This window comes from Amia ocellicauda, chromosome 5 (assembly GCF_036373705.1).
Source record: "Amia ocellicauda isolate fAmiCal2 chromosome 5, fAmiCal2.hap1, whole genome shotgun sequence".
NCBI lineage: Eukaryota > Metazoa > Chordata > Actinopteri > Amiiformes > Amiidae > Amia > Amia ocellicauda.
This window is the reverse complement of record NC_089854.1, coordinates 18,388,260-18,401,528: the sequence shown is the minus strand read 5'-3', so window position 1 is coordinate 18,401,528 and position 13,269 is coordinate 18,388,260. Positions and strand designations below refer to the sequence as shown.

General features: G+C 39.7%; 1 protein-coding gene across 2 annotated transcripts; it reads left to right on the top strand.

Annotated features, from left to right (window-relative positions):
* Nucleotides 1–2,964: 2,964 nt before the first annotated feature.
* On the top strand, nucleotides 2,965–12,957 carry ppm1na (protein phosphatase, Mg2+/Mn2+ dependent, 1Na (putative)). Of its 2 annotated transcripts, none has more exons than XM_066704106.1 (5): nucleotides 2,965–4,269; nucleotides 8,099–8,216; nucleotides 9,917–10,028; nucleotides 10,726–10,789; nucleotides 11,575–12,957. In XM_066704106.1, the coding sequence occupies exons 1-5, from the start codon at nucleotides 3,277–3,279 to the stop codon at nucleotides 11,581–11,583; spliced, it is 1,296 nt and encodes a 431-aa protein (XP_066560203.1). In that variant the 5' UTR covers nucleotides 2,965–3,276; the 3' UTR covers nucleotides 11,584–12,957. The 2 variants fall into 2 exon arrangements, with proteins under 2 accessions (XP_066560203.1, XP_066560202.1); XM_066704105.1 differs by having other exon boundaries at nucleotides 11,470–12,957.
* Nucleotides 12,958–13,269: the final 312 nt, after the last annotated feature.

Genomic DNA, 13,269 nt, shown 5'->3' with positions numbered 1-13,269 from the left:
GATTTTTGTTATATTTTCCTAATGTACAATCTTATTCCTTGCGTGTTTCGATTCCCTTAATATATTAGAGCCACTAGTCTTGTACTAACAGTACACATACGGTAAGTGTGCTAAGAACTGTTCTAGGAATGGAGGAATAGTTCAAAGGCCAGTAACAGATAACACTGATAATACTGCAGTGTGTTATGGTGGACAGATTTCTGCTGGTGAAATATTTTTGTTGTATAGCAGTTGTAGTTAATTCAATTTAGTTATTGTTAGTTAAGTTATAAAGGTTATAGGTTATAAAGTCAAAACGTTTAAGGGGTTGCCTTAAACTTAAAAGTGAAATAAAATAAAATAGTTCTATGTTACTAAGCTGATATTTTGCACCTATTTTTGAATGCATTCAAAAATAGACATTTTAATAGATTATATTTATCAATTAACTAAATGCAAAGTGAGTGAACAGAAGACAAATCTACATCAAATCCATATTTGGTGTGACCACCCTTTGCCTTCAAAACAGTATCAGTTCTTCTAGATACACTTGCACACAGTTTTTGAGGGAACTCGGCAGGTAGGTTGGCCCAAACATCTTGGAGAACTAACCCCAGTTCTTCTGTGGATTTAGGCAGCCTCAGTTGCTTCTCTCTCTTCGTGTAATCCCAGACAGACTCGATGATGTTGAGATCAGGGCTCTGTGGGGGCCATACCATCACTTCCAGGACTCCTTGTTCTTCTTTACGCTGCAGATAGTTCTTAATGACTGTCGCTGTATGTTTGGGGTCATTGTCATGCTGCAGAATAAATTTGGGGCCAATCGGATGCCTCCCTGATGGTATTGCATGATGGATAAGTATCTGCCTGTACTTCTCAGCATTGAGATCATTAATTCTGACCAAATCCCCAACTCCATTTGCAGAAATGCAGCCCCAAACTTGCCAGGAACCTCCACCATGCTTCACTGTTGCCTGCAGACACTCATTTGTGTACCGCTCTCCAGCCCTCCATCTCTACAGCCAAATATTTCAAATTTTATTAACATGTCTATTTTTGAAAACATTCTTACTTTACAGCATTTTTTCACACCTGCCTAAAACTTTTGCACAGTACTGTATTTCGAAAAACACTATCAAAAAAACACATTAAGTTAAGCTGAGCACCAAATTAAATGATAGCTACATGGAAGTAACTAGCATTCCCATCAGAACAAGCACTCCTTCAAGAAGTCCCCACGGAGTCCCCTGCTTGTGAGGCAGTCTGCTGCAGTGTCCACAGTCAGAGTGACATCACCTCTGTTATGTAACCCTCCTGGTCAGACTGGCTGACCAAGTTTAAGCCGATAGGCTAGTATTAACACACACCGGCACCACAGCACCTCTGCACCCAACTACACACTTCCCAAGGCCCCCCAGCAGCTCAGTCCCTCATCACCATCAATTCCTCTGTTCAGCAAGTCTGCTCCTTAGCATGTAGGTAAAGCTTTCCTTACAGCTATACACAAGGCTTCCCTATATAGCATTTTGTGATAATACCCTGCTGACAATTGCTGCATGAGATTAAACTGATGTCATAATTGTGATCCTCTGAGCGTGTATGGAGCCCTGCCTAAACGAGGTGAAATGGAGGTGTTGTTACTCTGGAAACCTGGTTTCCAACTGTTTGGAGATCACATTTATATACTGAACTCTGACAAGAACCTCTGAATACATTAGTACAATACAAATTTCTCCCACCCCCTGATATACTGTGAATATAACTTAGATTAAACTACCAAACACTGCTGTGTTTAAGTTTGCTTCTTTGTGCGCCTGGTGTTGGCCTGCATAGGAATTACCTCCAAGTCATTATTATTTATATTATTATTTATTGGAATTCTCTATGGACATCTACCTGAAAATGTAGATGTAACAATAAGAATCATCTATCCTCTTGCATACCACTACCCACCAACCTTTTCAGCAGAATTAGTGCTAACTGAACAAATGTTTTGGGGAGAGAAAAAGGCTAACAGTCATTTTACTGTTGTTTAAAGCACATTTCCTTCTGTGAAACATTTTTCTTCAGTTATACATTATAATTAATAATTTTATTTTAACGCTTGAGAGATCTTATCTTTGTCATTTGACCACCTAGGAATTATGAATTATATATATATATATATATATATATATATATATATATATATATATATATATATATATAATCATATAGAAGTCTATTTAAATTATACAAATGATTATAACTATTTTAATAATTTGAATAATGTATATCAGACTGACCTTGGCAGCAATATTAATTAAATTATCATGGAGCACAAATTCCTTTAAAAACCTTAATCTTGACTTGTGTATAGGCTAGTCTGTCTCAACCTGAAAATTATCATTCCTCTCTGTTCCTGGTTTAGATTGTATGTGATGTCAGCTACTACCTTGTCCACAGCTGCTATGGAGTAAACTATGCTTACAACATCTGTGAACATATTCATAGAACTTATAATGTCAAGTTTAGCACTTCCTTAAGAAATGAAAAATAAACAGCCAATGGTACAAAATAAAGAAGCATTTTATTTGCTTTTCTTAACTAAAGTTTTATGTAACATTTCCCCACTTCTTTAGGATAAAACAGGTCTTTACTGGACAGCAAAAGTTTAATATAATATAGCCCCTGGTGTACTGGTTTAATGGAATTAATGAATACGTCTTCAACAGTTTATCCGACTATTTTCAGCCTGTTATGAAACATTACATGAATTAACCTACAAGGTGGAAATCCCTTTTAAATCTGCATCTATTCATCAGGCCACAGATTAACAAGAACAAAAAAGGAGGGAGGGAGAGGGAAGGGGTTGAGAGACAGACAGAGCGACGAATGAGATTTCAGAACCGATCACAGAAAGGGAACAACCAATCACACAGCAGCTGGTAAAGAAGAAAGGGTGAAGAGCAGGTGAGACAGAGAGAGTAGACAGAGAGCAGCAAAGATGCAGGAAGAGGATAGAACAGAAACGAATGCAGAACACTGACCAACATTTTAAATGGATAAGCGTCTGAAGTTGTTAACTGCGGCATTAATTACTTGAGTGCAAAAACAAACACATCACAGGGAGACCTATGGAGCTTTGGAAAAACTAAACCTTATTGTGTGGTCATTTATTTTCAAGCCCTGCAAGAAAAACAAAGAGAAACTAATCAGGAAAAAATAAAGACAAAGAGGAAAGAACAGGGTAAACCAATACAAAACAGGTCATAGTGACACAGTGACAGAAATCAGACAGGTACAGAGGAGTAAAGGATGCAGACGGTACGGAGAGACTCAATCGACGACTGGGAGAGAAAGATGCCCCAGATGACGTCCTTTGTGCGGCAGCTGGTGAAGGAGACCGAAAGAATGGTGGCATTCTTCTTCAAGACGGGGTCACCAGGGTTGGGCGGGGGCGACGAGGAAGAGGACGAAGAGCCCATGCCCAGCCCTTACCTGGACAGGCCAGTGCTGGACAAACACAAGGCCGAGGGTGAAGCAGGCGGCGGCATCCGCTTTGCCCTGGCTAGCATGCAGGGCTGGAGAGTGCAGATGGAGGATGCCCACACTTGCGTGCCCAAGCTGCCCAGGGAGCTGTCTGATTGGGGGTTCTACGCAGTGTACGACGGCCATGCCGGGAGCGGGGTGGCCCAGTACTGCTCCCAGCACCTCCTAGAGCACATCCTGGAGACAGGGGCAGTCACAACAGCCGAAGACAAGGAGGCTGTGAAGGAGGGCATCAGAGAGGGATTCCTCACCATAGATGGGCACATGCACAAGCTGGTGCGCTACAAAGACTGGGATCGCAGCGGCTCCACAGTGGTGGCCGCCATGGTCTCCCCGAAACATATCTATTTCATCAATTGTGGCGACTCACGGGCCGTGCTGTGCCGCGATGGGCAGGTGTGCTTCTACACTGAGGACCACAAGCCCTTCAACCCACGCGAGAAAGAGAGGATTGAGAACGCAGGTGGCACTGTCACCCTGCAGAGGGTCAACGGCTCACTGGCCGTGTCACGGGCACTAGGAGACTTTGATTTCAAGGAGGTGCAGTGGCGTGAGCCCACCGAGCAACTGGTGTCGCCTGAGCCAGAGGTATATGAGGTGCAGCGCAGCCCTGCGGATGAGTTCCTGGTGCTGGCCTGTGATGGCGTGTGGGACACCATCAACAACGAGGACCTGTGTGCCTTTGTCCATAGCCGACTGCAGCTTTCTAATGACCTTCAGGACATCTGCTGTCAAGTCATCGACCTCTGTCTGTATAAGGTCAGTAAGGCTTGACAAAATATAGATCACCATATATGGAACACATTATTTCTGTCTAAATCTGTTACAGGTTATGGCAAAATCTTGAGATCTATTAGCTTGGGAACTCAGTGAGTCTCTGAAACGGCAAAAAGAAAAAAAAGAAAAAAAAGAAAAAAAAAAAAATATATATATATATATAATGAATAATTTATCATTGTATTGGGAGTCCTGCACAACACATCATAAAAGGGGGAAGCTTTACACCAAGAGAAAATCAAAGCTGAGATAAGTTTTTGTTCTTGTTCTAATGACTTTGAAATACCAAGCGCTGATGCATTGAGATCTACATTTTGATGTGACCTCCACTAAGTAGTTCTGGCCTCAATTAGTTACCCAAGGGGGTACAAGATGCAAAGCTCTGCTCTATTCTGGTATCATGCACCCTTTCCTGTCTTGTCTAATACTTAGTATTTAATGTAAATATTTAATATATAAGCCTATTTAAATTTAAATCTGCATTAAGCACACTTCCGAACTTCTCCTTGATGCATCCACAAGGTGTCTACAGTTTATAATAGGATATCATGCTGTGGAACTGTCCAAGGGGAACTCTTTGGACAGACATAAAATGCACAACAGTGTGCCAACTTTATACAACATTTACCAGAATGCTAAGTTTATATCTGTTTTGACTGAATAAAAAAAAATCACATGTGCCACATAAATCTTTCAGTATGTGAAGTGAATGTGGTTTTCATTTTAGTAATGTAGAGGAACATGCTTTATGAGTAAGGCCCTCTATGCTGGGATAATGGGGGTCAACAATGTCAGTTAGATCTTGTTTTTTTCTCAACACAGAGTAACACTGATACTGCTTTGGCCCTTTCTCAAACTGTACAATGAATGGTAATAAAACAAACAACAGACACTGATGGCGAAACCAAGTGGATTTCACAAACACAATAAGATATTACTTGAAAAGATATTTCCCCAAGTCTTCAATACTTCCTCTGTGACTGCCTTAGATGTTGTTTGATATTTGGTGTTAGCTTGTCCAGAAATTAGGAAAATGCCAATAATGAGTCTATTGTGTGGCCATAGATATCACTTTGGGCTAAAGTGTCACCATAATTATCATTTAATCTGTCAGCCTTTTTGGCAATCTTCCCTTGTCAAAATATGCTTCCATTTCCATAGTTTCCACTTAGCTGCTAAAGTTCCAAAGATAATTTTCATAGATGAACACAGTGACCTGATGCAATGTCTCCTGTTGACATTAATCTATTCCTTGTAAAAAGAGGGGACACAATGTCCCTTAACTTGGAAGCTGTGTCTCTATAAGCTTTTATGCCCGTTCTTTTACATTCTGTCTTTTATGTTCTTAAAGGAAGCCCCAAGCATGAATAACTGTGAATACCTGTCCAAGAAGTGATATTAGGGCTATTTCTGCCTCTAAACTGCATAATCCAATACCGTTTCTATGTGTGGCTCAGATTACAGAGTGTATCTTTGAGTTGGAAGGGATTTGCGTGTACAGAGAGATTAAGGGACATGCAGAAAGGCTACAGTCAAGCAATCAGGCAAATTAGCCTCTTTGTGTAACCATTCAATTTAACACAGAAAACAAAACCATCAATCCCCAGGGATTAGCTACAAAACACTGGAAAAAATCATAATGGAAAAATTGGTTCCTTATTTTCATGTGGTTCTTTGCATGAGTTGGAACTGAAACTTGTGGCCAAATCATCATCCCATTAGTGCATTGTCAATCTCAATAATCACATTACCAATTTGCTATCTGCCCACCTTTAGTCCTAGGAAGCAGGAAATAAATAAATAAAACATCATACCTATCTGAAAAAATTATTATTATAAAAAACACTCAAATTCCTTTGCCTGCATATTCGTCAGTAAGTTGCATGCAACAACAGCTGATATGTTGTGTGTTATGTACAGCAAACTGCAAGCAGTTATAAATGCATCAAACATGCAGACTCCAAGTAAGATAAGATCAATCAAAAATATATTAATTTGAAGCTGGTTAAAACATTATTGAAAGTTTAAGCAGGTGAAGGATAATCAAAATATGCTTAGACTGGAAAAATATATATAAATCAGAAACACAAAACCTAAACCAAATAAGTTTGTTTTCAATATTATAAAAGCTTTCTATATTTATAACAAATCAAAACATGCTTTTAAAAGGTAGCTAAACAATGCTATATCCATAAATACTGTGTGCAAAAAAAAAAGAAAGAAATACAGATGAGATAACATTGAAGTGCAATTAGGCCAATAAGGCATTAGTAGAATGTGAAAAAGAGTAACATCTCTTCAGTCTAGAAATAAAGTTAAGAGGCAGATTGCCCTGAAGTTCATGAAACCCTGCACTGCACTTACTGCACTGGCATACCGAGAGGAGAGGGGGATGGGGAAAAGTGCTGGCTCTTGAAAGTTTTATTACATTGTAAATGGGAAGCTTTAGTAAATGTTTTAAGAGTTCAGTTACTTGTAGTTTGGGCTGGGTAAAAAGATGGATTTTCTGATTAATTGCGATTGTGGTTTGGACGATCTGATATCGATCTTATGAATCTATGCATTTTCTCATTGAATGAAAAAACGGTGCTGTCTGGCCAAATATATGCGTGAAGAAAATTAAAAAAAAAAAAAACTTTAAAGCACAAGCGCACATGCTCTGCCCCTCTCTCATTTGCCAAGGATAGAGCCACTCTGCACGCACCCCCGACAAATACATGATCCCCCCCCCAAGCTCTTCAATACTCAATTGGGCAAGGAAGAACCATCACTCAAACCTAGTGAACCAATGGAGACCCATGATCTATGCCTCCCTCAAAGCCCCGCCCTCACGGCAAAACAGTGCCAAAACTCGTAAACGGGGAAAAAAAAAAGTGAATCCAAAGACAGCAAACATTGCAGCATCGTAAGCAAAGGCAGCGACTCCAGGTGAGCATGTGAGTGAAATGGACTCAATCAATTCAGGATTTGCTCTCAATTTAAAATGATCTGCTTTAAAGTATTTTTGTTTTGCTTTTAATCTTTAGTAATCTACCATTTTATATAAGTTAGAGCAGGGGTGTCAAACTCGATGTTACCACGGGCCATATGATCATTTCAAGTTTCATTCGAGTGCTGCATAAATATTTGCTCATCCCTATTTATAATTCACTGTTGTTTCAACAATTCAAAATCTACGTTTAAATTAGTTAGAATTATACTTAATCTTCAACATTTATGATTATTCAAAACACACATCTGACCTAATCGCTGCTCTGAGGGGGTTGATTTGCTGCGGAGACCTGACACCGTTTTCGTGACACTAGCTTGGCAATGTCTGGTATAATGTCTTGTGCTGAAGCGATCTTCAGTATGTAGTGTAGATGTTTGTCATTCAGTTGTGATGTCTCAGGGGGATCTGCTGAGCTTCAGTGAAACAGCTGTTTGCACAGGTATGTGCTTCCACACATTGAGAGGCCTTGTGCAGCGTGCAGGTAGTAGTAGTAGTAGTAGTATTATTATTATTAATAATAATAATAATAATAATAATCATATAGTAGGCCTCCGGGCGCTTATGGGCGCCTCCGGGCAGGTTTTATGATGACTGCTCAGAGAATCTCTCTCATAAGCAATATTCTTATTGTAATTATCACTATTCCCAAATTCCTTAAGATGCTGTTTTGGTCATCCTTATCATCCAGTTGTTGAGAAAGTAACTCTTGCACTTAAAACATGTTAAACAAGCATGCCAAATAAACGCACAGAAACATTCCTTGATAGTAAAATAATCCGAATAGCAAAACTGACCTTCTTCCTTCTCTTGTTACTGCAGGGCAGTCAAGACAACATGAGCATCACCCTCGTCTGCTTTCCTGGAGCCCCCCAGGTGTCTGAGGATGCTATTCATCGTGAGGCAGAGCTAGAGGAGCTACTGGAGAGCAAAGTGGCAGGTAGGATGAGGATACTAGAGCTGGGATGGCTGAGTCAGCGTCATAAAGAATAAGATTCAGTTAGGTCTGTGAGACATTATCACACATTGTAAAGCTCTGATGGAGTGGTCTGGGATATAATATAAGGATATAATATAATTTCTTCTGGGCAAGTTATCTGCATTTCAGACACTAAAATAATAATAATCATAATCATTATAATAATAACAATAATGGGCATGGTAATAAGTCTAGAAAATGTATAGCAATTGTAAAAAAACACTATGAAGCAAACCTTTTATGGTTTTAAATTAAATGAACAGACACACCAATGTATGCATGATAAGTTACAGTTACGCTCTACTGGGTTATATAACACTAAGTAATGCCCGGGGAACAGCTCCTGCACACTACAGTCAAACACTACCAGAAAAAGGTCTCATGCTATCTGGTAGGAGAATATAACACAACAGCTGGATGGCAGGGAAACAGAACACAGGCAACATCCGTCCAGCAACAGAAGCAGCCATAATGCCTGCTCTACTTACTCTCCCATGCACCCTGCATCCTCATGAAGGCCTCACTTGCCTGAGCCGTTGGTGGGTGAAAGCATATGCACTTAGGCCATGTCCAGAGGAGTGAGAACAGGCACTCTATCAAAGGTATTAGCTGTAGTGAGTGTTATAGTGGCAAGGCAAGCCAGTGGAGGATGCAGATGCCTCCAAAGAGGTGTACTGCAATATACAATTAAGCAATTAACATCCTATCATGTATAAAAATGCTGAGCAGGCCCAGCTGAGCTCGATTTTGGATCAAGATGGCAAGAGGAAAGGAACTAAGTGACTTTGAAAGAGGGGTCATTATTGGGGCACGAATGGCAGGAGCTTCAGTCACAAAGATGCTCAACTGGCTAGTGTTCCCAACAAGTGCGTACACGATACAGGCTTGACAGCTTGACCCCTTCAGTGAGGGTGTCTCTGTTATGATGTGGGGGGCATTTTCCTGACATGGTTTGGGTCCACTTGTCCCCTTAGAGGGAAGGGTCACTGCAAATCATTATAAAGTTATTCTGAGTGATCACCTTTATCCTATGGTGAAACATTTGAAGCTGTTCTGGCAGCTCTTGGTGGCCCAACACCTTACTGAGACACTTTATGTTGATTTTTCCTTTAATTTGTCACCCGTCTGTATATATATATATATATATATATATATATATATATATATATATATATAAAAGACCGGGCATGAGGCTGAGGCATAGCTGGAGCTCTGGGACACAGTCAGGTTAGAGCGGTATAATATATAATAATAATGAAGTGAAATCATATATATAGTTGCTGGATATTACACTTTTTGAAGTAATGAAGCAGGAGAGGCATTGCTTATGTCTAGAAGCTCCAAAGACGAAACTGCCTAAGAGGAAGTTTCAGTTTATGTTTTCACCAGTTATACAAACAGGAAACAGGAAATGTCTGTTTGTGTGACACATGATGGGCCTATAGGCAGCTTTGATAGATAAATGTTTCATATCAGGTACCGTGGAAACTGGCTTAACCCCTACTCCTTTGGGAAGTGTTCTCGAATTGAAAGATAACTAAGGAAACTACAATATGAGTAGGGTAGAGGTAGAAAGGACCAAAATGAGCATATGTATTTAAAGAGGTGAGGGAGAGCTTGCTGTGAGTAGTGAGTGTGTTGTGTTACTCCACTGTGTGCAGATATTTTTGAGGAACAGCGCAAGAACGGCATACCCGACCTACTGTACGTGATGAAGTACTTGGCGTCTGAGAGGATACCAGGGCTGCCACCTGGTGGGGGTGTCACCAGCAAGTGAGTTGAAGAGAGAGTGGGAGGGGAAGGAACCTGGGACAGGAAAAAGGGCCAAGTTGTACCATGAATGTAAATCAGACTCCCACTGAAGAGCTGTCTGAGTTCTTTCCTGGCTGCAAAGAACTCTGAACTGGCATTTTTCCTTAGATTGTATTTGTGTTCTTTTTAGATGCAGGCAGTCAAAATAATATATATAATTTAAGCAATACATAATTTGTAACAAGAGATATGAAGATCTGCACAAAACAAGCTCAAACAAGCTGTTGAGCATCTGGTTCTGACTGCAGTACTATTAGTTAAGTAAGAAATTTGATTGAGATTTAGGATCTTTTTGACAAGCAGGCCTGGGGAAGGGGAAGGGGTTAAGGCAGTTTTGTTTTAAATCACAATTAACGTAAGGGTCAGATAAGACAGGAATGTTGTTTAATATTTCTCAAGAAATATGTCAACTGAAGAGCTGTAGATTTGGGAGGGAGACTATGTAAAATGGAGCTGGAGAATGTCTGTGAGTAATCCAGTTAGGAGGCTAAGGAAACTGAGTTGGAACCAAATAACCAAATTTGAAGGAAATGTATCATTGTCTTGGTATTTGTCTAAGGAGAATACATAGACTACATAAACAGGCAAACCAATGGTCAGAAAGGCAGACAGGCAAGTGGCATTTTTCTTAAGCTAAACTCTTATCTTTCTCACATAGGAGGGACTGCATCATCTCTGCCTATTACAAACTGAGACAAGAATTCACAATCCAGGGGTCATTGGTAAGAAGTAGGGACATGCACTATCTGTACAGTTTTTCAAAGGCTGATAAACAGCAGTGTGAAAATCAATTGTAAACACCTCAGGCTATCAGAGCAAATTCAGAGCAGGCAATTCTACTATAGCCCAACTTTTGCCATGATTTTAAGCAGTTTAAGCTCCATGTGCCTTATCCCATTCAATCATGCTGATGTAAATATACATTGGGACACCTTTACCCAAGGTGAACTCATTAAACAAAACAATTGCACTATAGTCTGATAAAGAACTATTAAGTCTTATTCTGCAAACGTTTCACAGAATAGACAGATTTAACAAGACAATGTACAATAGAATGCAATGTAATGCATGCATGATAAAGTTACGCGAGTATGGAACAACACATAACTATTCTGAATGAGATGAAGGAGTTTAATGCAATGTTTGATTAGAGCACATAGAGTAGAACTATGTAGTGGAACAGGAGGGGGCTTCTGAATTAATTTTCCATAGTGGAGGTTGGGGGACACTGGTTCAGTGTTCATTAATATCACCTAAAATCGTTTGGAGTGAATTTTTCAAGTGCTTTGTGTCATATAATGTGTGACGTAGATGGATCAGGGCCCAATGATTTGGTAATGAGATTGAGAACACTTGGCAGCAGCCATTACTACTAATATAATTAACCTACCTGTCATTTCAGGACATCATTGGGTCCGAGGATTCCAGTTAGCAGGTGGTTCCCATGGAAAGAGTCGTAGCCACAGAGTCTCCATAAAAAACACCTCCACCTTTGCTCTCTTCTCAGCCTTCATGAAAAAAAGCTTGCCTCCATTCTGAAGATCTCGCAAGATGGAAAGAATATGGATTGCATGTGACTGACAATCAACATACAACCAGGCCTGCATGGAGATTGAAAAAAACAACAGAGCAATAATCAGAATATTTAACTATTCCAGAGAGACATTGCCATCTCAGTGTAAACCAATCAACTATCTATAAGTATTTGTGCAATGGCCATAATAAATGTTTCTACCTATATTGCAAGCAGCTAGTCAACACTTTTGTGTCCTAATGAAATACTGAAACATTGCACTTAAGCAGCAGTTTATATGGACATATTGAATGGTCTGCATTATATATTTTTTTTTTACAAAACAGGGGTAGACCAGTACAAGTCCTTCTAGTCTATTCCATTGTAAGATTTTGGCACAACATGTTTGCTAATCCTTTAATGGAATCAATTATTACATTAAGCAACTGGTTGTACCAAAGACCTGCACTGTGATAGATTGGTTAGGACAGCCCCTGGTCTAAAAGAACAGTGATAACCATGCACCTTTCAGTATGTCCCCTCCGAGTGAGGTTTATAGCCGAAAACCCTCAGATCTTTCCAAGATGATTTGCTGATGACTCCTTTGTTCCTTTTTAGAAATAGAAGATTCCTCTGTAATATTCTGTAAAAGTACCCTATAAAAACTGTTCTCAAACTTCCATGTACCTTCCAGGTGAAACCGACCTAAGGGTTATAGTCTTGGCTGTGTACTGAGATTCAGTAGCTGCAAAGAACACAACCCTTGTGCGGTTGCACCTGCAGGGACTGTACATAGACTAGCTCTTTCCCACCTGTGTCCATCTTCTTTTGAATGTACTGTGCTGCCTTACTGTTTGTTACAAGAAATTCTGTGCTAAATAAAATAAATTATAACAATTTGTTAATAAGCTGAAGGTATTTAAATGGTTAGCGATAGATGAGGTCCTGCCATATTCCAATTCTAAATAGTGGAACAGTGAAATTTTCCCAACAGTCTGAACATCTGCCTCAAACTCTGTATTGTGCTTGATGCATACATACATTTTCCTTCCTTTCTATACATATCCAAAGTTAATAAACACAGCTCATTACCACCCTTGTGCTAACAAAAGAAAAATTATGACAAATCACCAGTGTTCCCAATGAAAACAGAAGAACAAAGCTGTGGTATAATAACCAATGGAGCATGTGTGTAACCCCCAGCTATTTCAGCCAGTGGTGTCTGGGCTACAGGACCAAAACTGAATAGAGATGCTGTTTATTTGAAGATGGCAGGGCTAAGTATGTTAATAAGATGTTATTGTAAGTGTACACTTTTTCTATATTTTTTTCCCCTCACTCACATTTAACTGAATAAATAACTTGTGTCAAATAGTGTGATTTGGATTACTTTGTGGCACACTGTTAATACTGAGAAGCCAACACACAGGCAAATGATCTTTCTTTAAATCAACACAGTACACACTTCCTGTATGTTGATTTTAAGGGGGAAGTATTTCACAAAAGACTATGATCACAAGCTGGAATTCAGCAGTCAACTGTGTACAATTACAGGGCTTCAAGTATGGCCAGCTGTAGCAGGAAATAACCTGGGGACTAATTCTGTGAGCAAGATGTTTCCTGAGGATTGAGGGACTGAGGTTAAATGGATTTAGCAAGGTTCAGTAATATTCTAGAAGTTCTTTTCCA